Raw genomic sequence first — 23,790 nt, forward strand, 5'->3', positions numbered from 1 at the left:
CGAGAAAGGCAGCTTTTGGCTCTGGCTGAGGAGGAAGGACAGGAGCTGGGGAAAGAACAACTAACCCCGATAACAGCCGCAGGGGGTAACAGCTATCAGCTGCAGGGGGTGACAGGGAGACGTCCCTGTCACTGCTCCGCCACCAGGAGACGTTCCAGGATTAAAGGAGTGAAACGTTGGTGAATGGTGGTTCCTGGCTGATGACCCTGCAGCTGACCCGTGGGCACTGGAGGAGGTGCGACAGGCAGCAATGCCAAGCAGGAAATACTACCTACCTGTTCATTAACTGTGTACATATATATATATATATATATATATATATATATATATATATATATATATATATATATATATATATATATATATATATATATATATATATATATATATATATATATATATATATATATATATACATATTTATTATTTTTTATTTATGTTTTTAAATAAAATTTAAATAAATTAAAAAATAATGATAATTCATATATATATATATATATATATATATATATATATATATATATATATATATATATATATATATATATATATATATATAATTTATTTTTTATTTTTAAAAATACATTTTTAGGCCATCTACATGCAACCAGAAGGAGCTTTTCTAACCTGTAAATAAGCAATATGACCACTCTGTGACTTTATCAAAGTGCTGGTTATCAATCATTTTATTTATTTCTAACGGTGGGGTGTTTTATTGTTTAATATTAGTACCGTTAATCATTACATCCTCGTTATCTTTGTTCCCGTGCGTATCCTGTTAGCATAGAATCACCGTAGGAACGCAGCTCAAAGGGGCGTGGCATATCTATTTATATCTACGGCCAAGGCTACCAAAACCCTGCTGTGTAAAGCACCTTCAGTGGGAGGCTAGCTGTAGGGGCGGGGCCAGACACACTGATTGGTGGACGGAGAATGTTCACTTCCAGAATGGGGAAGAAGAGCAAAAAACAAAGCAGAGAACAATTGCTATCCAAAAAAATATTAGCTTTGTGTTATTGATGACCAAGTCTGATCGGTCGAATCCGTAAAATCCTGGCGGGACGATTCAACCTGAAAAAGTTCCCGGGCTGCACTTTGGACTCCCCTGGCTAACATGCGCCAGGAAGCGGAAACAGATTCAACTTCCTTGAGGACTTTATGTCGACTTTTTGCTGTTTTGGTTCCCTGCTACAGTAGGTGCGGTTGTATTTTTGCCTCATGCCTGTGAGAATCCTGCGCGCGACGAGAGTATTAAGGAGCGGGACTATCCAGGACTAGTTGCAGTGTGCTCAAACGACCACCAGGTAGCATCCGTGAGCGGAGGTGGTCTCTCTCGGACTCTTATCAGGTCTTAGTGCATTCTTTACTCACGGTTCAAGCGAGGGACGGGGGAAAACTGTAGCTTACGTGGTGCGTCCACGTTATGTAGGATCACTTCTGATCGTCCCCCGAAGATCCAAAAGTGGGTTCAGGGAACGCTCTCTTCCTCCGGCTCCTGGTGGTCCAGTAAGCTCCAGTCTTTGTCTCCTTCCTGTGAAGGGCTGCTTGTAGCCTGTTCGTCTGACTCCGCCTCCTCCGATAACGAGTACATGTTCTGACAAGGTTCCACCTCATAGGCGGCCCGGTGGCGTTTGTGAAAGGAGCCAAAGTCCTTCAGGTCTTTGGCGAAGTCCCTCCGCAGGTTCGACGTCTCCTCAGCGCCGGCCAGGAGTAGGACGCCGTTGGGCAGACCGTTGGGGGCCTCTGGGATCCTGGACCGGGCCGCGGAGCTCACCTGCTTGAGGATGGAGGCGGCCATCTTGAAGCGGTTGCTCTTAGCGTGAGCGCCGGAGGACACCTTCAGCGAGGCGTTGGGGTACGCCAGGGCGGACTCCGGCGGACGCCCGCCCTCACCGCAGCTGGCGGTCTTGCGCTCGCCCTGCAGCACCGGCCTCCCCGTCTTCATCATGCCCATCACCTCGTAACGGAAACTGGAGATGTCTTGTTTCAGCTCCTGACACGGAGAAGGTGAGACAAAGTTGAGTGAGCAGGTTGTGTCACGTGTGACCATATCTGTTTACATTTTGTATTGGTTGGATTTCTTTTCTTTTTATGGTCCATGACTAGGGAAGGTTGTTTGCATTGGGTCATATAAGTGGACGTGATTAAAGGTCATTGACCTGAATTACTCACATTGCCCACTTCATCTCAACAAAATGGAACCGATCTTTCTGCGGGCAATATTCCATATTAAACTGGTTGGATTTTATTTTTTTTAATGGCCCATGACTAGGGAAGGTTGTTTGCATTGGGTCATATAAGTGAATGCGATTAAAGCTCATTGACCTGAATTACTCACATTGCCAACTTCATCTCAACAAAATGGAACCGATCTTTCTGCGGGCAATATTCCATATTAAACTGGTTGGATTTTATTTTTTTATTTTTTTTGGCCCATGACTAGGGAAGGTTGTTTGCATTGGGTCATATAAGTGAATGCTATTAAAGGTCACTGACCTGAATTACTCACATTGCCCACTTGATCTCAACATAATGAATTTGATCTTTCTGCGGGCAATATTCCATATTAAACTGGTTGGATTGTTTTTTTTAATGGTCCATGACTAGGGAAGGTTGTTTGCATTGGGTCGTATAAGTGAATGTGATTAAAGGTCATTGACCTGAATTACTCACATTGCCCACTTCATCTCAACAAAATTAATGTGATCTTTCTCAAGCAATTGTCCATATTAAACTGGTTGGATTGTTTTTTTTAATGGTCTATGACTAGGGAAGGTTGTTTGCATTGGGTCATATAAGTGAATGCTATTAAAGGTCATTGACCTGAATTACTCACATTGCCCACTTCATCTCAACAAAATGGAACCGATATTTCTGCGGGCAATATTCCATATTAAACTGGTTGGATTGTATTTTTATTTTTTTATGGCCCATGACTAGGGAATGTTGTTTGCATTGGGTCGTATAAGTGAATGCTATTAAAGGTCATTAACCTGAATTACTCACATTGCCCACTTGATCTCAACATAATGGATTTGATCTTTCTGCGGGCAATATTCCATATTAAACTGGTTGGATTGTTTATTTTATGGTCCATGACTAGGGAAGGTTGTTTGCATTGCATCATATAAGTGAATGCTATTAAAGCTCATTGACCTGAATTACTCACATTGCCCACTTGATCTCAACCAAATGAATGCAATCTTTCTGTGGGCAATATTCCATATTAAACTGGTTGGATTTTATTTTATTTTTTTATGGCCCATGACTAGGGAAGGTTGTTTGCATTGGGTCGTATAAGTGAATGCTATTAAAGGTCATTAACCTGAATTACTCACATTGCCCACTTCATCTCAACAAAATGGAACCGATCTTTCTGCGGGCAATATTCCATATTAAACTGGTTGGATTGTTTTTTTTATGGCCCATGACTAGGGAAGGTTGTTTGCATTGGGTCATATAAGTGAATGCGATTAAAGGTCATTGACCTGAATTACTCACATTGCCCACTTGATCTCAACCAAATGAATGCAATCTTTCTGCGGGCAATATTCCATATTAAACTGGTTGGATTTTAATTTTTTTTTTTGCGGCCCATGACTAGGGAAGGTTGTTTGCATTGGGTCATTTAAGTAAATGCGATTAAAGGTCATTGACCTGAATTACTCACATTGCCCACATGATCTCAAAAAAATGAATGTGATCTTTCTCAAGCAATATTCCATATTAAACTGGTTGGATTGTTTTTTTTTATGTCCCATGACTAGGGAAGGTTGTTTGCATTGGGTCATATAGGTAAATGCTGTCCATCATCACAATCAGAGTGTGATTAAAGGTTATTTACCTGAATTACTCACATTGCCCACTTGATCTCAACAGAATAAACGCGATCTTTCTGCGGCCAATATTCCATATTAAACTGGTTGGATTGTTTTTTGGTTTTTTTTGTCCCATGACTAGGGAAAGTTGTTTGCATTGGGTCGTATAAGTGAATGCGATTAAAGGTCATTGCCCACTTGATCCAAACAAAATGGAACCGATCTTTCTGCGGCAATATTCCATATTATACTGGTTGGATTGTTTGGGTTTTTTGGCCTATGACCAGGGAAAGTTGTTTGCATTGGGTCATATAAGTTAATGCTGTCCATCCTCACAATCAGAGTGTGATTAAAGCTCATTGACCTGAATTACCCACATTGTCCACTTGATCTCAACAAAATGGAACCGACCTTTTTGCGGGCAATATTCCATATTAAACTGGTTGGATTGTTTTTTTTTTATGGCCCATGACTAGGGAAGGTTGTTTGCATTGGGTCATATAAGGAAATGCTGTCCATCATCACAATCAGAGTGTGATTAAAGGTTATTTACCTGAATTACTCACATTGCCCACTTGATCTCAACAGAATGAACGCAATCTTTCTGCGGCCAATATTCCATATTAAACTGGTTGGATTGTTTTTTGGTTTTTTTTGGCCCATGACTAGGGAAAGTTGTTTGCATTGGGTCGTATAAGTGAATGCGATTAAAGGTCATTGCCCACTTGATCCAAACAAAATGGAACCGATCTTTCTGCGGCAATATTCCATATTATACTGGTTGGATTGTTTGGGTTTTTTGGCCTATGACTAGGGAAAGTTGTTTGCATTGGGTCATATAAGTTAATGCTGTCCATCCTCACAATCAGAGTGCGATTAAAGGTCATTGACCTGAATTACCCACATTGTCCACTTGATCTCAACAAAATGGAACCGATCTTTCTGCGGGCAATATTCCATATTAAACTGGTTGGATTGTTGTTGTTTTTTATGGCCCATGACTAGGGAAGGTTGTTTGCATTGGGTCATATAAGTGAATGTGATTAAAGGTAATTGATCTGAATAACTCACATTGCCCACTTCATCTCAACCAAATGAATGTGATCTTTCTGCGGGCAAAACTCCAAATTAAACTGGTTGGATTGTTTTTTCTTATGGTCCATGACTAGGGAAGGTTGTTTGCATTGGGTCATATCAGTAATGCTGCACATAAATACATTCAGAGTATGATCAGAGGTCATTGACCTGAATTACTCACATTGCTTACTTGTTCTCAACAAAATGAATGTGATCTTTCTGCGGGCAATATTCCATATTAAACTGGTTGGATTTTATTTTTTTATTTTTTTATGGCCAATGACTAGGGAAGGTTGTTCGCATTGCGTCATATAAGTGGATGCGATTAAAGGTCATTGACCTGAATTACTCACATTGCCCACTTCATCTCAACATAATGAATGCGATCTTTCTGCGGTTGGATTTTTTTGTTGTATGGCCCATCACTAGGGAAGGTTGTTTGCATTGGGTCATATAAGTAAATCAGAGTATATAAAATGATGTTTTCCTTCATGTCCTCGTCTACCTTGAAGTTGTCTTCAGTCAAGCCTTCCTCCGTCTTGGCGTCTCTGATCATGGCGGCCACGTAGCGCTTCACCAGGTTCCTCAGCACCTCCTGCGCACAGTTCATCCATCAGCACACCTTCCACGGGGGAGGAGTCACGGCCCGTTAAGCGGGAGACGAGTGGCGGGCGGCGACTCCCGAAAAAATGAAGCGCACTTCGCTGCCGCCCCCACCCGCCCGCCCGCCCCCGTCCCCCCCCCCCCCCTGCTGAGGCGCACAAATAGTAGGACACGAAATACACGCCCTAACGACTCCTCCATGACTCACTGGTAATGTCTTCTATCAGCAGATGGAAATGAACAAATATAGAAATGCTTTGTCTCTAACACGCACACACACACACACACACACACACACACACACACACACACACACACACACATATACAGAGAGAGAGAGGCGGGGCTTGCCTGGTACTGATGGTTTATCCTCAGGTTCTCTGCAGCTCGCCTCTGCACAGAAGACACCCAACAAAAACAACACATTTTCTTACCATTTCGTCAACAAGAATGGCTTTCGCGGCGCACCAAAATAAACCGGGTTCTCGTTAACTTAGCATGTGTCACGTACCAAGTTATGGGACCGGACTAAATTCACTCTGAGGCATACGGTTAAAAGAATTGGCAAAAAAGTTAGCATTCTAATGTTAGCAAACTAGCATGCAAACCTTAGCATGCTAACAATTAGCATGTGTCACGCACCGAGTTTTATGACTCAGAGGCATACGGTAAAAAAAATTGGCAAAAAAGTTAGCATTCTAATGTTAGCAAACTAGCATGCTAACAATTAGCATGTGTCACGCACCGAGTTTTATGACTCTGAGGCATACAGTAAAAAAATTTGCAAAAAAGTTAGCATGCTAATGTTAGCAAACTAGCATGCAAACCTTAGCATGCTAACAATTAGCATGTGTCACGTACCGAGTTTTTAATGACTGCGGCGTACGGTTAAAAAAATTGGCAAAAAAGTTAGCATTCTAATGTTAGCAAAATAGCATGCAAACCTTAGCACGCTAGCAATTAGCATGTGTCACGCACCGAGTTGTATGACTCTGAGGCATACGGTTAAAAAAATTGGCAAAAAATTTAGCATTCTAATGTTAGCAAACTAGCATTCTAACAATTACCATGTGTCACGCACCGAGTTTTATGACTCTGAGGCATACAGTAAAAGAATTTGCAAAAAAGTTAGCATGCTAATGTTAGCAAACTAGCATGCAAACCTTAGCATGCTAACAATTAGCATGTGTCACGTACCAAGTTATGGGACCGGGCTAAATTCACTCTGAGGCATACGGTTAAAAGAATTGGCAAAAAAGTTAGCATTCTAATGTTAGAAAACTAGCTTGCAAACCTTAGCATGCTAACAATTAGCATGTGTCACGCACCGAGTTTTATGACTCAGAGGCATACGGTAAAAAAATTGGCAAAAAAGTTAGCATTCTAATGTTAGCAAACTAGCATGCCAACAATTAGCATGTGTCACGCACCGAGTTTTATGACTCTGAGGCATACAGTAAAAAAATTTGCTAAAAAGTTAGCATGCTAATGTTAGCAAACTAGCATGCAAACCTTAGCATGCTAACAATTAGCATGTGTCACGTACCGAGTTTTTAATGACTCTGCGGCGTACGGTTAAAAAAATTGGCAAAAAAGTTAGCATTCTAATGTTAGCAAACTAGCATGCAAACCTTAGCACGCTAACAATTAGCATGTGTCACGCACCGAGTTGTATGACTCTGAGGCATACGGTTAAAAAAATTGGCAAAAAATTTAGCATTCTAATGTTAGCAAACTAGCATTCTAACAATTACCATGTGTCACGCACCGAGTTTTATGACTCTGAGGCATACAGTAAAAGAATTTGCAAAAAAGTTAGCATGCTAATGTTAGCAAACTAGCATGCAAACCTTAGCATGCTAACAATTAGCATGTGTCACGTACCAAGTTATGGGACCGGGCTAAATTCACTCTGAGGCATACGGTTAAAAGAATTGGCAAAAAAGTTAGCATTCTAATGTTAGAAAACTAGCTTGCAAACCTTAGCATGCTAACAATTAGCATGTGTCACGCACCGAGTTTTATGACTCAGAGGCATACGGTAAAAAAATTGGCAAAAAAGTTAGCATTCTAATGTTAGCAAACTAGCATGCCAACAATTAGCATGTGTCACGCACCGAGTTTTATGACTCTGAGGCATACAGTAAAAAAATTTGCTAAAAAGTTAGCATGCTAATGTTAGCAAACTAGCATGCAAACCTTAGCATGCTAACAATTAGCATGTGTCACGTACCGAGTTTTTAATGACTCTGCGGCGTACGGTTAAAAAAATTGGCAAAAAAGTTAGCATTCTAATGTTAGCAAACTAGCATGCAAACCTTAGCACGCTAACAATTAGCATGTGTCACGCACCGAGTTGTATGACTCTGAGGCATACGGTTAAAAAAATTGGCAAAAAATTTAGCATTCTAATGTTAGCAAACTAGCATTCTAACAATTACCATGTGTCACGCACCGAGTTTTATGACTCTGAGGCATACAGTAAAAGAATTTGCAAAAAAGTTAGCATGCTAATGTTAGCAAACTAGCATGCAAACCTTAGCATGCTAACAATTAGCATGTGTCACGTACCAAGTTATGGGACCGGGCTAAATTCACTCTGAGGCATACGGTTAAAAGAATTGGCAAAAAAGTTAGCATTCTAATGTTAGAAAACTAGCATGCAAACCTTAGCATGCTAACAATTAGCATGTGTCACGCACCGAGTTTTATGACTCAGAGGGATACGGTAAAAAAAATTGGCAAAAAAGTTAGCATTCTAATGTTAGCAAACTAGCATGCCAACAATTACCATGTGTCACGCACCGGGTTTTATGACTCTGAGGCATACAGTAAAAAAATTAGCAAAAAAGTTAGCATGCTAATGTTAGCAAACTAGCATGCAAACCTTAGCATGCTAACAATTAGCATGTGTCAGGTACCGAGTTTTTAATGACTCTGAGGCATACAGTTAAAATAATTGGCAAAAAAGTGAGCATTCTAATGTTAGCAAACTAGCATGCAAACCTTAGCACTGTAACAATTAGCATGTGTCACGCACCGAGTTGTATGACTCTGAGGCATACGGTTAAAAAAATGGGCAAAAAAGTTAACATGCTAATGTTAGCAATATAGCATGCAAACCTTAGCACGCTAAAAATGAGCATGTGTCATGTACCGAGTTGTATGACTCTGAGGCATAGGGTTAAAAAAATTGGCAAAAAAGTTAGCATTCTAATGTTAGCAAACTAGCATGCTAACAATTAGCACGTGTCCCGCACCGAGTTTTATGACTCTGAGGCATACGGTTTAAAAAAAATGTCAAAAAAGTTAGCATTCTAATGTTAACAAACTAGCATGCAAACCTTAGCATGCTAACAATTAGCATGTGTCACGTACCGAGTTTTATGACTCTGCGGCATACGGTTAAAAAAAATGTATGTTAGCAAACTAGCATGCAAACCTTAGCATGCTAACAATTAGCATGTGTCACGTACCGAGTTTTATGACTCTAAGGGATACGGTTAAAAAAATGGGCAAAAAAGTTAGCATTCTAATGTTAGCAAACTAGCATGCAAACCTTAGCATGCTAACAATTAGCATGTGTCCCGCACAGAGTTGTATGACTCTGAGGCATACGGTTAAAAAAATTGGCAAAAAAGTTAGCATTCTAATTTTAGCAAACTAGCATGCTAACTATTAGCATGTGTCACATACCGAGTTTTATGACTCTAAGGGATACGGTTAAAAAAATTGGCTAAAAAGTTAGCATTCTAATGTTAGCAAACTAGCATGCAAACCTTAGCATGCTAACAGTTAGCATGTGTCACGTACCGAGTTGTAGGATTTAGGCCGAAAACAGTTCTTGGCAAAGCGCAGGTAAGGGACACGTACCTGCAGTATCTAAGCTAAAGTTTAGCTAGCTTGGAAGCCTACTGTATAGTTGGTGGTGTCATTCAAAAGCAATAAGTTTCTTGCTGGAATTCAGGCTGGACACAGTTCCTGGCAGCGTATCTAAGCTAAAGTTGAGCTAGCTTGGATGCTTACAGTGGGTGGTCATATCAGTCAAAATCAATAGGTTCCTTGGATTGATTTACTGAAGACCGTGCAGGCAAGGCAAATATATCTACAGTATCTAAGCTAAAGTTGAGCTAGCTTGGCATTTAAAACCAATAGGTTTCTTGCTTTCATAACAGATATGTAGGCTGAAAATGGTAAGTGGCAGACTGCAGGCTAGGAACACGCACCGTTGGTATCACCAGGTGGTCATATCAGTCAAAATGAATCAATCAAGGAACACAACTTACTGACTTTATGCCTTGTAAATACGTTAAACAAATCAATATGATTCGATACAAAACAATAATCAGTTGACTCACTCCGAGGGTCCCGATGGTGTTGTGTCTGGTGGAGCTGGTCCGGTGACACACTTGGGTCCTGATCCAGCACATGAGGTACCAGAAGGACTTTGGACTGGGGACGATGTTGAAGGGCGGCGGCAGGGTGGCCCCCTCCTCAAAGTAGCTCATCCACAACTTCGCCCTGGCGAACTTCCACTCGATGTCGGCGTGGTCCTACGGGGGAAGAGCGCAAACCGCTTCCATCTAGTCCGGACCTGCTGGGGTGTGAGTACTCACCGCGATGTGCTGGTAGGAGTTGTTCATCATGGCGATGAGCATGTTGAGCAGCACCACCAGAGAGATGATGTTGTACGTGCCGAACATGGTGGCCCCGACAAACTCTGTGAACTGGTGGTCCGCGTCCACGTTGGTCACGTAGAGGCTGATCAGACCAAAGATGGACCAGAAGAGGGACTGCAGTGTCTCGAACAACCTAAGAAAGGACATTGCGTCATTGTGACCGCCATGTTTGTTTAACTACTGAGGTGAATTATAACGTGTACCATTTTCTTGTATGATTGTGAGCTAGCATGTGTTTGTATTTGGTCATGGATGATTATTCTACTAAGGAAAGATGCCCTTAGATAGCTTCAAAAGTGCACAAGTCCATCAAAACGTCTCTAGAGAGTGGTGGCTCTTGCCCCCGCGACAATCGGAATTCTAATGAATGCAGGTTTGGATTTTAGGAGTGATAATAAAAACATTAGCAACAGGAAGCCCCCACAGGTAGGAGTTGAGGATAGGGGTTGGAGGTCACCTGACTCAAACTGATCAAAGGAATAATGTCAGGAAAAGATTGACTGGCCGGCTCCAAGGCTAGAACTACAAAGCGGGGTATTTAGTCACAGTGGTCTGAGAGGACATCAGAAGAGTAATCACGCCCATACTCTTTCTCCTGGAAGCTGCAGTTCCAGTTTGAGGCTCACTGAAACAAATAAAGCTTTTTGTTTGGCGATTCCTCGTTGGCGTCTTCCTGGCTCACCACCCATCGTGGATAGGGGTTGGAGGTCACCTGACTCAAACTGATCAAAGGAATAATGTCAGGGAAAAGATTGACTGGCCGGCTCCAAGGCTAGAACTACAAAGCGGGGTATTTAGTCACAGTGGTCTGAGAGGACATCAGAAGAGTAATCACGCCCATACTCTTTCTCCTGGAAGCTGCAGTTCCAGTCTGAGGCTCGCTGAAACAAATAAAGCTTTTTGTTTGGCGATTCCTCGTTGGCGTCTTCCTGGCTCACCACCCATCACACGACCATCAAATATGCAACGCTACCAGACGTGAAGAAAATGTGGACTTTACTCTTCTGAGGAACGACTTCCAACAAGTTGGAGTGCATCTGTGAGACTTTGTGTCCTTTTGTTGAGGTTGAATGCCAACGATCCGATGATTGATATAAGGTCTACTGGGGCATTCGCTACAGCGGGGAGGGTAGCTTGCATACGACCATAGCGTATGCAGTCGGATCCACGATGAATAAGAACTGTGGGGACCTTGTGGCTTAGGGGTAGTGTCTCTAACCTCCGATCAGCAAGTCATGTTTCTCTAAGGCAAATTCCTCCAGTTGTTCTTTTATGGACTTCATTTTGTAAACTTGGAACATAAAAGGGTATTCTAAGGATTCAGGGACAACTAAGGAATCAAGTCCAACTGATTAAGATGGCGGTGTGTCCCAATGCTTCCTACCATAGGTTGTATCGGTTGTCTTCACCTGTCTGTGGGAGACTCGAAGTGGTGGGCCACCTAACGTCTGTTGTCATTGCGTTATGGGCGGATTTTTCTTTTAAGGCTGTTGGAATGGTACAAATCGCGCAAAAGGATACAAGTTTCTTCAGAGTTCCTCGAGAGGTAGTCAAGAAGGGCAGAAAGAGTGCAAGATTTTACGAAAAACGACAGGAAAATTGCGGTGCACTCCAGTACAAAAAGGCGGGGATCTTTTGGCGCAACGGTAGTGCATCTGACTCCAGATCAGATCTGCGTGTTTAAATCGTGTAAAGGTCATGTTTTTCTGAGGAAATATCATCCCTTCATAACTTTACAGACTCTGTTTTAAGGAAGAAAAAAACAGTATTCTATACCTTGCATTACTGTATGGTACGCATTCTGGTCTATGCTGAACAAGGATCTTTAACTCTGGGGACCTCGTGGATCAATGGTAGTGTGTCTAACTCCACATAAGAAGGTTGTTGTTTAAATCAAAATGCACTAAGCCCGTCAGGACCTCATGGCGCAATGGTAACGCGTCTGACTCCAGATCAGAAGGTTGCATGTTCAAATGTCGTTTGGTGTACGATGATCAAGAAACCTTAACTTGGGGGACGGTCGTGGATCTAAGTCCAAATTAGACAGTTGATTGTCCAAATCAGGTTGAAGACATTTTCCTTTGAGGCAAACTCCTCCCGTCATTCCCTTTGTGAAATTTGTTTTGTGAACTGGGAACAGAATAAGGTCATCCATACCTTGCATACCACTGTAGTGAATGCAGTCGGGTACACAATGGACAAAAAACATTCACATTCAGGACCTCATGGCGCAATGGAAGCGCGTCTGACTCCAGATCAGAAGGTTGCGTGTTCAAATCACGTTGAGGTCATGTTTCTCCGAGGCAAACTCAATCTGTTGTTGCTTTATGGACTTTGTTTTGGGAACAGAAAAAGGCCATCTATACCTTGCATACCACTGTATTGTATGTCGTTTGGTCTACGATGATCAAGAAACCTTAACTTGTGGGACAGTCGTGGATCTAAGTCCAAATTAGACAGTTGATTGTCCAATTCAAGTCGAAGACATTTTCCTTTGAGGCAAACTCCTCCCGTCATTCTCTTTAAGAAATTTGTTTTGTGAACTGGGAAGAGAATAAGGTCATCCATACCTTGCATACCACTGTACTGTATGCAGTCGGGTACACGATGAACAAAAATGATCATATACAGGACCTCATGGCGCAATGGTAGCGCGTCTGACTCCAGATCAGAAGGTTGCGTGTTCAAATCACGTTGAGGTCATGTTTCTCCGAGGCAAACTCAATCTGTTGTTGCTTTATGGACTTTGTTTTGGGAACAGAAAAAGGCCATCTGTACCTTGCATACCAAGGTATACGATGATCAAGAAACTTTAACTTGGGGGACAGTCGTGGATCTAAGTCCAAATTAGACAATTGATTGTCCAAATCAGGTTCAGGAAATTTTCCTTTGAGGCAAACTCCTCCCGTCATTCCCTTTGTGAAATTTGTTTTGTGAACTGGGAACAGAATAAGGTCATCCAAACCTTGCATACCACTGTACTGTATGCAGTCAGGTACACGATGAACAAAATGTCTAAAAAAAGGACCTCATGGCGCAACAGTAGCGCGTCTGACTCCAGATCAGAAGGTTGCGTGTTAAAATCACGTTGAGGTCATGTTTCTCCGAGGCAAACTCCTTCTGTCTTTGCTTTATGGACTTTGTTTTGGGAACAGAAAAAGGCCATCTATACCTTGCATACCACTGTATTGTATGTCGTTTGGTCTACGATGATCAAGAAACCTTAACTTGTGGGACAGTCGTGGATCTAAGTCCAAATTAGACAGTTGATTGTCCAAATCAGGTCGAGGACATTTTCCTTTGAGGCAAACTCCTCCCGTCATTCCCTTTAAGAAATTTATTTTGTGAACTGGGAAGAGAATAAGGTCATCCATACCTTGCATACCACTGTACTGAATGCAGTCGGGTACACAATGGACAAAAAACATTCACATGCAGGACCTCATGGCGCAACGGTAGCGCGTCTGACTCCAGATCAGAAGGTTGCGTGTTCAAATCACGTTGAGGTCATGTTTCTCCGAGACAAGCTCCTTCTTTCTTTGCTTTATGGACTTTGTTTTGGGAACAGAAAAAGACCATATATACCTTGCATACCAAGGTCTACGATGATCAAGAAACCTTAACTTGGGGGACAGTCGTGGATCTAAGTCCAAATTAGACAGTTGATTGTCCAAATCAGGTTCAGGAAATTTTCCTTTGAGGCAAACTCCTCCCGTCATTCCCTTTATGAAATTTTTTTTGTGAACTGGGAACAGAATAAGGTCATCCATACCTTGCATACCACTGTACTGTATGCAGTCGGGTACAAGATGAACACAAATATTCAAAAGCAAGACCTCATGGCGCAACGGTAGCGCGTCTGACTCCAGATCAGAAGGTTGCGTGTTCAAATCACGTTGAGGTCATGTTTCTCCGAGGCAAACTCCTTCTGTCTTTACTTTATGGACTTTGTTTTGGGAACAGAAAAAGGCCATCTATACCTTGCATACCACTGTATTGTATGTCGTTTGGTCTACGATGATCAAGAAACCTTAACTTGGGGGACAGTCGTGGATCTAAGTCCAAATTAGACAGTTGATTGTCCAAATCAAGTCGAGGACATTTTCCTTTGAGGCAAACTCCTCCCGTCATTCCCTTTAAGAAATGTGTTTTGTGAACTGGGAAGACAATAAGGTCATCCATACCTTGCATACCACTGAACTGTATGCAGTCGCGTACACGATGAACAAAATGTCTAAAAACAGGACCTCATGGCGCAACGGTAGCGCGTCTGACTCCAGATCAGAAGGTTGCGTGTTCAAATCACGTTGAGGTCATGTTTCTCCGAGGCAAACTCCTTCTGTCTTTGCTTTATGGACTTTGTTTTGGGAACAGAAAAAGGCCATCCATACCTTGCATACCACTGTATTGTATGTCGTTTGGTCTATGATGATCAAGAAACCTTAACTTGGGGGACAGTCGTGGATCTAAGTCCAAATTAGACAGTTGATTGTCCAAATCAGGTCGAAGACATTTTCCTTTGAGGCAAACTCCTCCCGTCATTCCCTTTATGAAATTTGTTTTGTGAACTGGGAAGAGAATAAGGTCATCCAAACCTTGCATACCACTGTACTGAATGCAGTCGGGTACACAATGAACAAAAAACATTCACATTCAGGACCTCATGGCGCAATGGTAGCGCGTCTGACTCCAGATCAGAAGGTTGCGTGTTCAAATCACGTTGAGGTCATGTTTCTCCGAGGGAAACTCCTTCTGTCTTTGCTTTATGGACTTTGTTTTGGGAACAGAAAAAGGCCATCTATACCTTGCATACCACTGTATTGTATGTCGTTTGGTCTACGATGATCAAGAAACCTTAACTTGGGGGACAGTCGTGGATCTAAGTCCAAATTAGACAGTTGATTGTTCAAATCAAGTTCAGGACATTTTCCTTTGATGCAAACTCCTCCCGTCATTCCCTTTGTGAAATGTGTTTTGTGAACTGGGAAGAGAATAAGGTCATCCATACCTTGCATACCACTGTACTGTATGCAGTCGCGTACACAATGAACAAAATGTCTAAAAACAGGACCTCATGGTGCAATGGTAGCGCATCTGACTCCAGATCAGAAGGTTGCGTGTTCAAATCACGTTGAGGTCATGTTTCTCCGAGGCAAACTCCTTCTGTCTTTGCTTTATGGACTTTGTTTTGGGAACAGAAAAAGGCCATCTATACCTTGCATACCACTGTATTGTATGTCGTTTGGTCTACGATGATCAAGAAACCTTAACTTGTGGGACAGTCGTGGATCTAAGTCCAAATTAGACAGTTGATTGTCCAAATCAGGTCGAAGACATTTTCCTTTGAGGCAAACTCCTCCCGTCATACCCTTTATGAAATTTGTTTTGTGAACTGGGAAGATAAGGTCATCCATACCTTGCATACCACTGTACTGAATGCAGTCGGGTACACAATGGACAAAAAACATTCACATTCAGGACCTCATGGCGCAACGGTAGCGCGTCTGACTCCAGATCAGAAGGTTGCGTGTTCAAATCACGTTGAGGTCATGTTTCTCCGAAGCAAACTCCTTCTGTCTTTGCTTTATGGACTTTGTTTTGGGAACAGAAAAAGACCATCTGTTCCTTGCATACCAAGGTATACGATGATCGAGAAACCTTAACTTGGGGGACAGTCGTGGATCTAAGTCCAAATTAGACAGTTGATTGTTCAAATCAAGTTCAGGAAATTTTCCTTTGAGGCAAACTCCTCCCGTCATTCCCTTTATGAAATTTGTTTTGTGAACTGGGAAGAGAATAAGGTCATCCAAACCTTGCATACCACTGTACTGTATGCAGTCGCGTACACGATGAACAAAATGTCTAAAAACAGGACCTCATGGCGCAATGGTAGCGCGTCTGACTCCAGATCAGAAGGTTGCGTGTTCAAATCACGTTGAGGTCATGTTTCTCCGAGGCAAACTCCTTCTGTCATTGCTTTATGGACTTTGTTTTGGGAACAGAAAAAGGCCATCGATACCTTGCATACCACTGTATTGTATGTCGTTTGGTCTATGATGATCAAGAAACCTTAACTTGGGGGACAGTCGTGGATCTAAGTCCAAATTAGACAGTTGATTGTCCAAATCAGGTCGAAGACATTTTCCTTTGAGGCAAACTCCTCTCGTCATTCACTTTATGAAATTAGTTTTGTGAACTGGGAAGAGAATAAGGTCATCCATACCTTGCATACCACTGAACTGTATGCAGTCGGGTACACGATGAATCAACCAATCAATCAATCAATGTTTATTTATATAGCCCTAAATCACAAGTGTCTCAAAGGGCTGTACAAGCCACAACGACATCCTCGGTACAGAGCCCACATACGGGCAAGAAAAACTCACCCCAGTGGGACGTCAATGTGAATGACTATGAGAAACCTTGGAGAGGACCGCATATGTGGGTAACCCCCCCCTCTAGGGGAGACCGAAAGCAATGGATGTGGAGTGGGTCTGACATAATATTGTGAAAGTCCAACACATCAGCGAGAGACCAGTCCATAGTGGGGCCAGCAGGAACCATCCCGAGCGGAGACGGGTCAGCAGCGTAGAGATGTCCCCATCCGATGAACAGGCTAGGGGTCCACCCCGGAGCAGAGTAGAAAAGAAAAGAAAAGAAAAGAAACGGCAGATCAACTGGTTTAAAAAGGGAGTCTATTTAAAGGCTAGATTATACAAATGAGTTTTAAGATGGGACTTAAATGCTTCTACTGAGGTAGCATCTCTAACTGTTACCGGGAGGGCATTCCATAGTATTGGAGCCCCAATAGAAAACGCTCTATAGCCCGCAGACTTTTTTTGGGCTCTGGGAATCACTAATAAGCCGGAGTTCTTTGAACGCAGATTTCTTGCCGGGACATATGGTACAATACAATCGGCAAGATAGGCAGGAGCTTGACCGTGTAGTATTTTATACGTAAGTAGATGAACAAAAATGATCATATTCAGGACCTCATGGCGCAACGGTAGCGCGTCTGACTCCAGATCAGAAGGTTGCGTGTTCAAATCACGTTGAGGTCATGTTTCTCCGAGGCAAGCTCCTTCTGTCATTGCTTTATGGACTTTGTTTTGGGAACAGAAAAAGGCCATCTATACCTTGCATACCACTGTATTGTATGTCGTTTGGTCTACGATGATCAAGAAACCTTAACTTGGGGGACAGTCGTGGATCTAAGTCCAAATTAGACAGTTGATTGTCCAAATCAGGTCGAGGACATTTTCCTTTGAGGCAAACTCCTCCCGTCATTCACTTTCTGAAATTTGTTTTGTGAACTGGGAAGATAATAAGGTCATCCATACCTTGCATACCACTGTACTGAATGCAGTCGGGTACACGATGAACAAAATGTCTAAAAACAGGACCTCATGGCGCAACGGTAGCGCGTCTGACTCCAGATCAGAAGGTTGCGTGTTCAAATCACGTTGAGGTCATGTTTCTCCGAGGCAAACTCCTTCTGTCATTGCTTTATGGACTTTGTTTTGGGAACAGAAAAAGGCCATCTATACCTTGCATACCACCGTATTTATGTCGTTTGGTGTACGATGAACAAGAAACCTTAACTTGGGTTGACAGTCGTGGATCTAAGTCCAAATTAGACAGTTGATTGTCCAAATCAGGTCGAGGACGTTTTCCTTTGAGGCAAACTCCTCCCGTCATTCCCTTTATGAAATTTGTTTTGTGAACTGGGAACAGAATAAGGTCATCCATAAATTGCATACCACTGTACTGTATGCCGTCGGGTACACGATGAACAAAAAACATTCACATTCAGGACCTCATGGCGCAATGGTAGCGCGTCTGACTCCAGATCAGAAGGTTGCGTGTTCAAATCACGTTGAGGTCATGTTTCTCTGAGGCAAACTCCTCCTGTCTTTGCTTTATGGACTTTGTTTTGGGAACAAAAAAAGACCATCTGTACCTTGCATACCAAGGTATACGATGATCAAGAAACCTTCACTTGGGGGACAGTCGTGGATCTAAGTCCAAATTAGACAGTTGATTGTCCAAATCAGGTTCAGGAAATTTTCCTTTGAGGCAAACTCCTCCCGTCATTCACTTTATGAAATGTGTTTTGTGAACAGGCAAGAGAATAAGGTCATCCATACCTTGCATACCACTGTACTGTATGCAGTCACGTACACGATGAACAAAATGTCTAAAAACAGGACCTCATGGCGCAACGGTAGCGCGTCTGACTCCAGATCAGAAGGTTGCGTGTTCAAATCACGTTGAGGTCATGTTTCTCCGAGGCAAACTCCTTCTGTCAATGCTTTATGGACTTTGTTTTGGGAACAGAAAAAGGCCATCTATACCTTGCATACCAAGGTATTTTATGTCGTTTGGTCTACGATGATCAAGAAACCTTAACTTGGGGGACAGTCGTGGATCTAAGTCCAAATTAGACAGTTGATTGTCCAAATCAGGTCGAGGACATTTTCCTTTGAAGCAAACTCCTCCCGTCATTCCCTTTATGAAATTTGTTTTGTGAACTGGGAACAGAATAAGGTCATCCATACCTTGCATACCACTGTACTGTATGCAGTCACGTACACGATGAACAAAATGTCTAAAATCAGGACCTCATGGCGCAACGGTAGCGCGTCTGACTCCAGATCAGAAGGTTGTGTGTTCAAATCACTTTGAGGTCATGTTTCTCCGAGGCAAACTCCATCTATCGTTGCTTTATGGACTTTGTTTTGGGAACAGAAAAAGGCCATCTATACCTTGCATACCAAGGTATTTTATGTCGTTTGGTCTACGATGATCAAGAAACCTTAACTTGGGGGACAGTCGTGGATCTAAGTCCAAATTAGACAGTTGATTGTCCAAATCAGGTCGAGGACATTTTCCTTTGAAGCAAACTCCTCCCATCATTCCCTTTATGAAATTTGTTTTGTGAACTGGGAAGAGAATAAGGTCATCCAAACCTTGCATACCACTGTACTGTATGCAGTCGCGTACACGATGAACAAAATGTCTAAAAACAGGACCTCATGGCGTAATGGTAGCGCGTCTGACTCCAGATCAGAAGGTTGCGTGTTCAAATCACGTTGAGGTCATGTTTCTCCGAGGCAAACTCCTTCTGTCTTTGCTTTATGGACTTTGTTTTGGGAACAGAAAAAGGCCATCTATACCTTGCATACCACTGTATTGTATTTCGTTTGGTCTACGATGATCAAGAAACCTTAACTTGGGGGACAGTCGTGGATCTAAGTCCAAATTAGACAGTTGATTGTCCAAATCAGGTTGAGGAAATTTTCCTTTGAGGCAAACTCCTCCCGTCATACCCTTTATGAAATTCTTTTTGTGAACTGGGAACAGAATAAGGTCATCCATACCTTGCATACCACTGTACTGTATGCAGTCGTGTACACGATGAACAAAATGTCTAAAAACAGGACCTCATGGCGCAACGGTAGCGCGTCTGACTCCAGATCAGAAGGTTGCGTGTTCAAATCACGTTGAGGTCATGTTTCTCCGAGGCAAACTCCTTCTGTCTTTGCTTTATGGACTTTGTTTTGGGAACAGAAAAAGGCCATCCATACCTTGCATACCACTGTATTGTATGTCGTTTGGTCTACGATGATCAAGAAACCTTAACTTGTGGGACAGTTTCGGATCTAAGTCCAAATTAGACAGTTGATTGTCCAAATCAGGTCGAAGACATTTTCCTTTGAGGCAAACTCCTCCCGTCATTCCCTTTATGAAATTTGTTTTGTGAACTGGGAAGAGAATAAGGTCATCCATACCTTGCATACCACTGTACTGAATGCAGTTGGGTACACAATGGACAAAAAACATTCACATTCAGGACCTCATGGCGCAATGGTAGCGCGTCTGACTCCAGATCAGAAGGTTGCGTGTTCAAATCACGTTGAGGTCATGTTTCTCCGAAGCAAACTCCTTCTGTCTTTGTTTTATGGACTTTGTTTTGGGAACAGAAAAAGACCATCTGTACCTTGCATACCAAGGTATACGATGATCGAGAAACCTTAACTTGGGGGACAGTCGTGGATCTAAGTCCAAATTAGACAGTTGATTGTTCAAATCAAGTTCAGGAAATTTTCCTTTGAGGCAAACTCCTCCCGTCATTCCCTTTATGAAATTTGTTTTGTGAACTGGGAAGATAAGGTCATCCATACCTTGCATACCACTGTACTGAATGCAGTGGGGTACACAATGAACAAAAAACATCCACATTCAGGACCTCATGGCGCAATGGTAGCGCGTCTGACTCCAGATCAGAAGGTTGCGTGTTCAAATCACGTTGAGGTCATGTTTCTCCGAGGCAAACTCCTTCTTTCTTTGCTTTATGGACTTTGTTTTGGGAACAGAAAAAGGCCATCTATACCTTGCATAGCACTGTATTGTATGTCGTTTGGTCTACGATGATCAAGAAACCTTAACTTGGGGGACAGTTTCAAATCTAAGTCCAAATTAGACAGTTGATTGTCCAAATCAGGTCGAAGACATTTTCCTTTGAGGCAAACTCCTCCCGTCATTCCCTTTAAGAAATTTGTTTTGTGAACTGGGAAGAGAATAAGGTCATCCATACCTTGCATACCACTGTACTGAATGCAGTCGGGTACACAATGGACAAAAAACATACACATTCAGGACCTCATGGCGCAACGGTAGCGCGTCTGACTCCAGATCAGAAGGTTGCGTGTTCAAATCACGTTGAGGTCATGTTTCTCCGAGGCAAACTCCTTCTGTCTTTGCTTTATGGACTTTGTTTTGGGAACAGAAAAAGGCCATCTATACCTTGCATACCACTGTATTGTATGTCGTTTGGTCTACGATGATCAAGAAACCTTAACTTGGGGGACGGTCGTGGATCTAAGTCCAAATTAGACAGTTGATTGTCCAAATCAAGTCGAGGACATTTTCCTTTGAGGCAAACTCCTCCCGTCATTCCCTTTAAGAAATGTGTTTTGTGAACTGGGAAGACAATAAGGTCATCCATACCTTGCATACCACTGAACTGTATGCAGTCGCGTACACGATGAACAAAATGTCTAAAAACAGGACCTCATGGCGCAACGGTAGCGCGTCTGACTCCAGATCAGAAGGTTGCGTGTTCAAATCACGTTGAGGTCATGTTTCTCCGAGGCAAACTCCTTCTGTCGTTCCTTTATGGACTTTGTTTTGGGAACAGAAAAAGGCCATCTATACCTTGCATACCACTGTATTGAGTTTTGTTTGGTCTACGATGATCAAGAAACCTTAACTTGGGGGACAGTCGTGGATCTAAGTCCAAATTAGACAGTTGATTGTCCAAATCAGGTCGAAGACATTTTCCTTTGAGGCAAACTCCTCCCGTCATTCACTTTATGAAATTGGTTTTGTGAACTGGGAAGATAAAAGGTCATCCATACCTTGCATACCACTGTACTGTATGCAGTCGGGTACACGATGAACAAAAAAACAGTCTTAATCAGGACCTCATGGCGCAACGGTAGCGCGTCTGACTCCAGATCAGAAGGTTGCGTGTTCAAATCACGTTGAGGTCATGTTTCTCCAAGGCAAACTCCTTCTGTCGTTCCTTTATGGACTTTGTTTTGGGAACAGAAAAAGGCCATCTATACCTTGCATACCACTGTATTGAAAGTCGTTTTGTCTACGATGATCAAGAAACCTTCACTTGGGGGACAGTCGTGGATCTAAGTCCAAATTAGACAGTTGATTGTCCAAATCAGGTTCAGGAAATTTTCCTTTGAGGCAAACTCCTCCCGTCATTCCCTTTGTGAAATTTGTTTTGTGAACTGGGAAGAGAATAAAGTCATCCAAACCTTGCATACCACTGTACTGTATGCAGTCGCGTACACGATGAACAAAATGTCTAAAAACAGGACCTCATGGCGCAACGGTAGCGCGTCTGACTCCAGATCAGAAGGTTGCGTGTTCAAATCACGTTGAGGTCATGTTTCTCCGAGGCAAACTCCATCTATCGTTGATTTATGGACTTTGTTTTGGGAACAGAAAAAGACCATTGGTACCTTGCATACCACTGTATTGTTTTTCGTTTGGTCTGCGATGATCAAGAAACCTTAACTTGGGGGACAGTCGTGGATCTAAGTCCAAATTAGACAGTTGGTTGTCCAAATCAGGTCGAGGACATTTTCCTTCGAGGCAAACTCCTCCCGTCATTCCCTTTATGAAATTAGTTTTGTGAACTGGGAACAGAACAAGGTCATCCATACCTTGCATACCACTGTACTGTATGAAGTCGGGTACACGATAAACTAAAAATATACACAATCAGAACCTCATGGGGCAATGGTAGCGCGTCTGACTCCAGATCAGAAGGTTGCGTGTTCAAATCACGTTGAGGTCATGTTTCTCCGAGCTGAGCTCCTTCTGTCGTTGCTTTATGGACTTTGTTTTGGGAACAGCAGCGTAGTGATGTCCCCATCCGATGAACAGGCTAGGGGTCCACCCCGGAGCAGAGTAGAAAAGAAAAGAAAAGAAATGGCAGATCAACTGGTTTAAAAAGGGAGTCTATTTAAAGGCTAGCGTATACAAATGAGTTTTAAGATGGGACTTAAATGCTTCTACTGAGGTAGCATCTCTAACTTTTACCGGGAGGGCATTCCATAATATTGGAGCCCGAATAGAAAACGCTCTATAGCCCGCAGACTTTTTTTGGGCTCTGGGAATCACTAATAAGCCGGAGTTCTTTGAACGCAGATTTCTTGCCGGGACATATGGTACAATACAATCGGCAAGATAGGCAGGAGCTTGACCGTGTAGTATTTTATACGTAAGTAGATGAACAAAAATGATCATATTCAGGACCTCATGGCGCAACGGTAGCGCGTCTGACTCCACATCAGAAGGTTGCGTGTTCAAATCACGTTGAGGTCATGTTTCTCCGAGGCAAACTCCTTCTGTCATTGCTTTATGGACTTTGTTTTGGGAACAGAAAAAGGCCATCTATACCTTGCATACCACTGTATTGTATGTCGTTTGGTCTATGATGATCAAGGAACCTTCACTTGGGGGACAGTCGTGGATCTAAGTCCAAATTAGACAGTTGATTGTCCAAATCAGGTCGAGGACATTTTCCTTTGAGGCAAACTCCTCCCGTCATACCCTTTATGAAATTAGTTTTGTGAACTGGGAAGAGAAGAAGGTCATCCATACTTTGCATACCACTGTACTGTATGCAGTCGGGTACACGATGAACAAAAAAGTTTGTAAACAGGACCTCATGGCGCAACGGTAGCGCGTCTGACTCCAGTTCAGAAGGTTGTGTGTTCAAATCACACTGAGGTCACGTTACTCCAAGGTAAACTCTTTATGGACTTTGTTTTGGTAATAGAAAAAGGTATCCTATACCTAGCATACCACTGTACTGTATGCAGTGTGGTCTACGATGAACAAGGAATCTTAAATACAGGGACTTTGTGGCTCAACAGTAGCACGTCTGACTCAATATTAGATGTTTGATTGTTCAAATCAAGTCCAGGTCTTCTTACTTTGAGGCAAACTCCTCCTGTCATTCCATTCATGGACTTTTATTTGTAAACTGGGGTGCAAGGGTAGCACATCTGATGCCAGATCAGAAT

At 42.5% G+C, this 23,790-nt stretch overlaps 1 protein-coding gene and 26 non-coding genes across 27 annotated transcripts in view; 26 read left to right on the forward strand and 1 right to left on the reverse strand.

Moving 5' to 3' along the window:
- Window positions 1–597: 597 nt before the first annotated feature.
- The window catches only part of LOC133649997 (short transient receptor potential channel 4-like), a 56,055-nt gene continuing 32,862 nt past the window's right edge, over window positions 598–23,790 (reverse strand). The window contains exons 10-14 of the mRNA XM_062046714.1: window positions 10,115–10,310; window positions 9,857–10,051; window positions 5,850–5,891; window positions 5,401–5,490; window positions 598–1,993 (exon numbers count right to left, since the gene is read on the reverse strand). Of these exons, the coding sequence (XP_061902698.1) occupies window positions 1,469–1,993; window positions 5,401–5,490; window positions 5,850–5,891; window positions 9,857–10,051; window positions 10,115–10,310 (1,048 nt within the window). The 3' untranslated portion in view covers window positions 598–1,468. The remainder of the gene's footprint in view (window positions 1,994–5,400; window positions 5,491–5,849; window positions 5,892–9,856; window positions 10,052–10,114; window positions 10,311–23,790) is intronic.
- Window positions 12,397–12,468, forward strand: trnaw-cca (transfer RNA tryptophan (anticodon CCA)). Its single transcript has one exon. It is a non-coding gene; the product is annotated as a tRNA-Trp (tRNA).
- On the forward strand, window positions 12,809–12,880 carry trnaw-cca (transfer RNA tryptophan (anticodon CCA)). The gene has a single exon. It is a non-coding gene; the product is annotated as a tRNA-Trp (tRNA).
- Window positions 13,203–13,274, forward strand: trnaw-cca (transfer RNA tryptophan (anticodon CCA)). The gene has a single exon. It is a non-coding gene; the product is annotated as a tRNA-Trp (tRNA).
- On the forward strand, window positions 13,616–13,687 carry trnaw-cca (transfer RNA tryptophan (anticodon CCA)). The gene has a single exon. It is a non-coding gene; the product is annotated as a tRNA-Trp (tRNA).
- trnaw-cca (transfer RNA tryptophan (anticodon CCA)) lies at window positions 14,011–14,082 on the forward strand. The gene has a single exon. It is a non-coding gene; the product is annotated as a tRNA-Trp (tRNA).
- Window positions 14,422–14,493, forward strand: trnaw-cca (transfer RNA tryptophan (anticodon CCA)). The gene has a single exon. It is a non-coding gene; the product is annotated as a tRNA-Trp (tRNA).
- On the forward strand, window positions 14,835–14,906 carry trnaw-cca (transfer RNA tryptophan (anticodon CCA)). The gene has a single exon. It is a non-coding gene; the product is annotated as a tRNA-Trp (tRNA).
- Window positions 15,246–15,317, forward strand: trnaw-cca (transfer RNA tryptophan (anticodon CCA)). The gene has a single exon. It is a non-coding gene; the product is annotated as a tRNA-Trp (tRNA).
- trnaw-cca (transfer RNA tryptophan (anticodon CCA)) lies at window positions 15,656–15,727 on the forward strand. The gene has a single exon. It is a non-coding gene; the product is annotated as a tRNA-Trp (tRNA).
- Window positions 16,050–16,121, forward strand: trnaw-cca (transfer RNA tryptophan (anticodon CCA)). Its single transcript has one exon. It is a non-coding gene; the product is annotated as a tRNA-Trp (tRNA).
- trnaw-cca (transfer RNA tryptophan (anticodon CCA)) lies at window positions 17,167–17,238 on the forward strand. Its single transcript has one exon. It is a non-coding gene; the product is annotated as a tRNA-Trp (tRNA).
- trnaw-cca (transfer RNA tryptophan (anticodon CCA)) lies at window positions 17,578–17,649 on the forward strand. The gene has a single exon. It is a non-coding gene; the product is annotated as a tRNA-Trp (tRNA).
- On the forward strand, window positions 17,991–18,062 carry trnaw-cca (transfer RNA tryptophan (anticodon CCA)). Its single transcript has one exon. It is a non-coding gene; the product is annotated as a tRNA-Trp (tRNA).
- Window positions 18,385–18,456, forward strand: trnaw-cca (transfer RNA tryptophan (anticodon CCA)). Its single transcript has one exon. It is a non-coding gene; the product is annotated as a tRNA-Trp (tRNA).
- Window positions 18,796–18,867, forward strand: trnaw-cca (transfer RNA tryptophan (anticodon CCA)). Its single transcript has one exon. It is a non-coding gene; the product is annotated as a tRNA-Trp (tRNA).
- Window positions 19,207–19,278, forward strand: trnaw-cca (transfer RNA tryptophan (anticodon CCA)). The gene has a single exon. It is a non-coding gene; the product is annotated as a tRNA-Trp (tRNA).
- On the forward strand, window positions 19,618–19,689 carry trnaw-cca (transfer RNA tryptophan (anticodon CCA)). The gene has a single exon. It is a non-coding gene; the product is annotated as a tRNA-Trp (tRNA).
- trnaw-cca (transfer RNA tryptophan (anticodon CCA)) lies at window positions 20,031–20,102 on the forward strand. The gene has a single exon. It is a non-coding gene; the product is annotated as a tRNA-Trp (tRNA).
- Window positions 20,424–20,495, forward strand: trnaw-cca (transfer RNA tryptophan (anticodon CCA)). The gene has a single exon. It is a non-coding gene; the product is annotated as a tRNA-Trp (tRNA).
- On the forward strand, window positions 20,837–20,908 carry trnaw-cca (transfer RNA tryptophan (anticodon CCA)). The gene has a single exon. It is a non-coding gene; the product is annotated as a tRNA-Trp (tRNA).
- trnaw-cca (transfer RNA tryptophan (anticodon CCA)) lies at window positions 21,248–21,319 on the forward strand. Its single transcript has one exon. It is a non-coding gene; the product is annotated as a tRNA-Trp (tRNA).
- On the forward strand, window positions 21,661–21,732 carry trnaw-cca (transfer RNA tryptophan (anticodon CCA)). The gene has a single exon. It is a non-coding gene; the product is annotated as a tRNA-Trp (tRNA).
- Window positions 22,072–22,143, forward strand: trnaw-cca (transfer RNA tryptophan (anticodon CCA)). The gene has a single exon. It is a non-coding gene; the product is annotated as a tRNA-Trp (tRNA).
- Window positions 22,485–22,556, forward strand: trnaw-cca (transfer RNA tryptophan (anticodon CCA)). The gene has a single exon. It is a non-coding gene; the product is annotated as a tRNA-Trp (tRNA).
- Window positions 23,015–23,086, forward strand: trnaw-cca (transfer RNA tryptophan (anticodon CCA)). Its single transcript has one exon. It is a non-coding gene; the product is annotated as a tRNA-Trp (tRNA).
- On the forward strand, window positions 23,427–23,498 carry trnaw-cca (transfer RNA tryptophan (anticodon CCA)). The gene has a single exon. It is a non-coding gene; the product is annotated as a tRNA-Trp (tRNA).

Source organism: Entelurus aequoreus, linkage group LG05 (genome assembly GCF_033978785.1).
Source record: "Entelurus aequoreus isolate RoL-2023_Sb linkage group LG05, RoL_Eaeq_v1.1, whole genome shotgun sequence".
In the NCBI taxonomy this organism is placed as follows: domain Eukaryota; kingdom Metazoa; phylum Chordata; class Actinopteri; order Syngnathiformes; family Syngnathidae; genus Entelurus; species Entelurus aequoreus.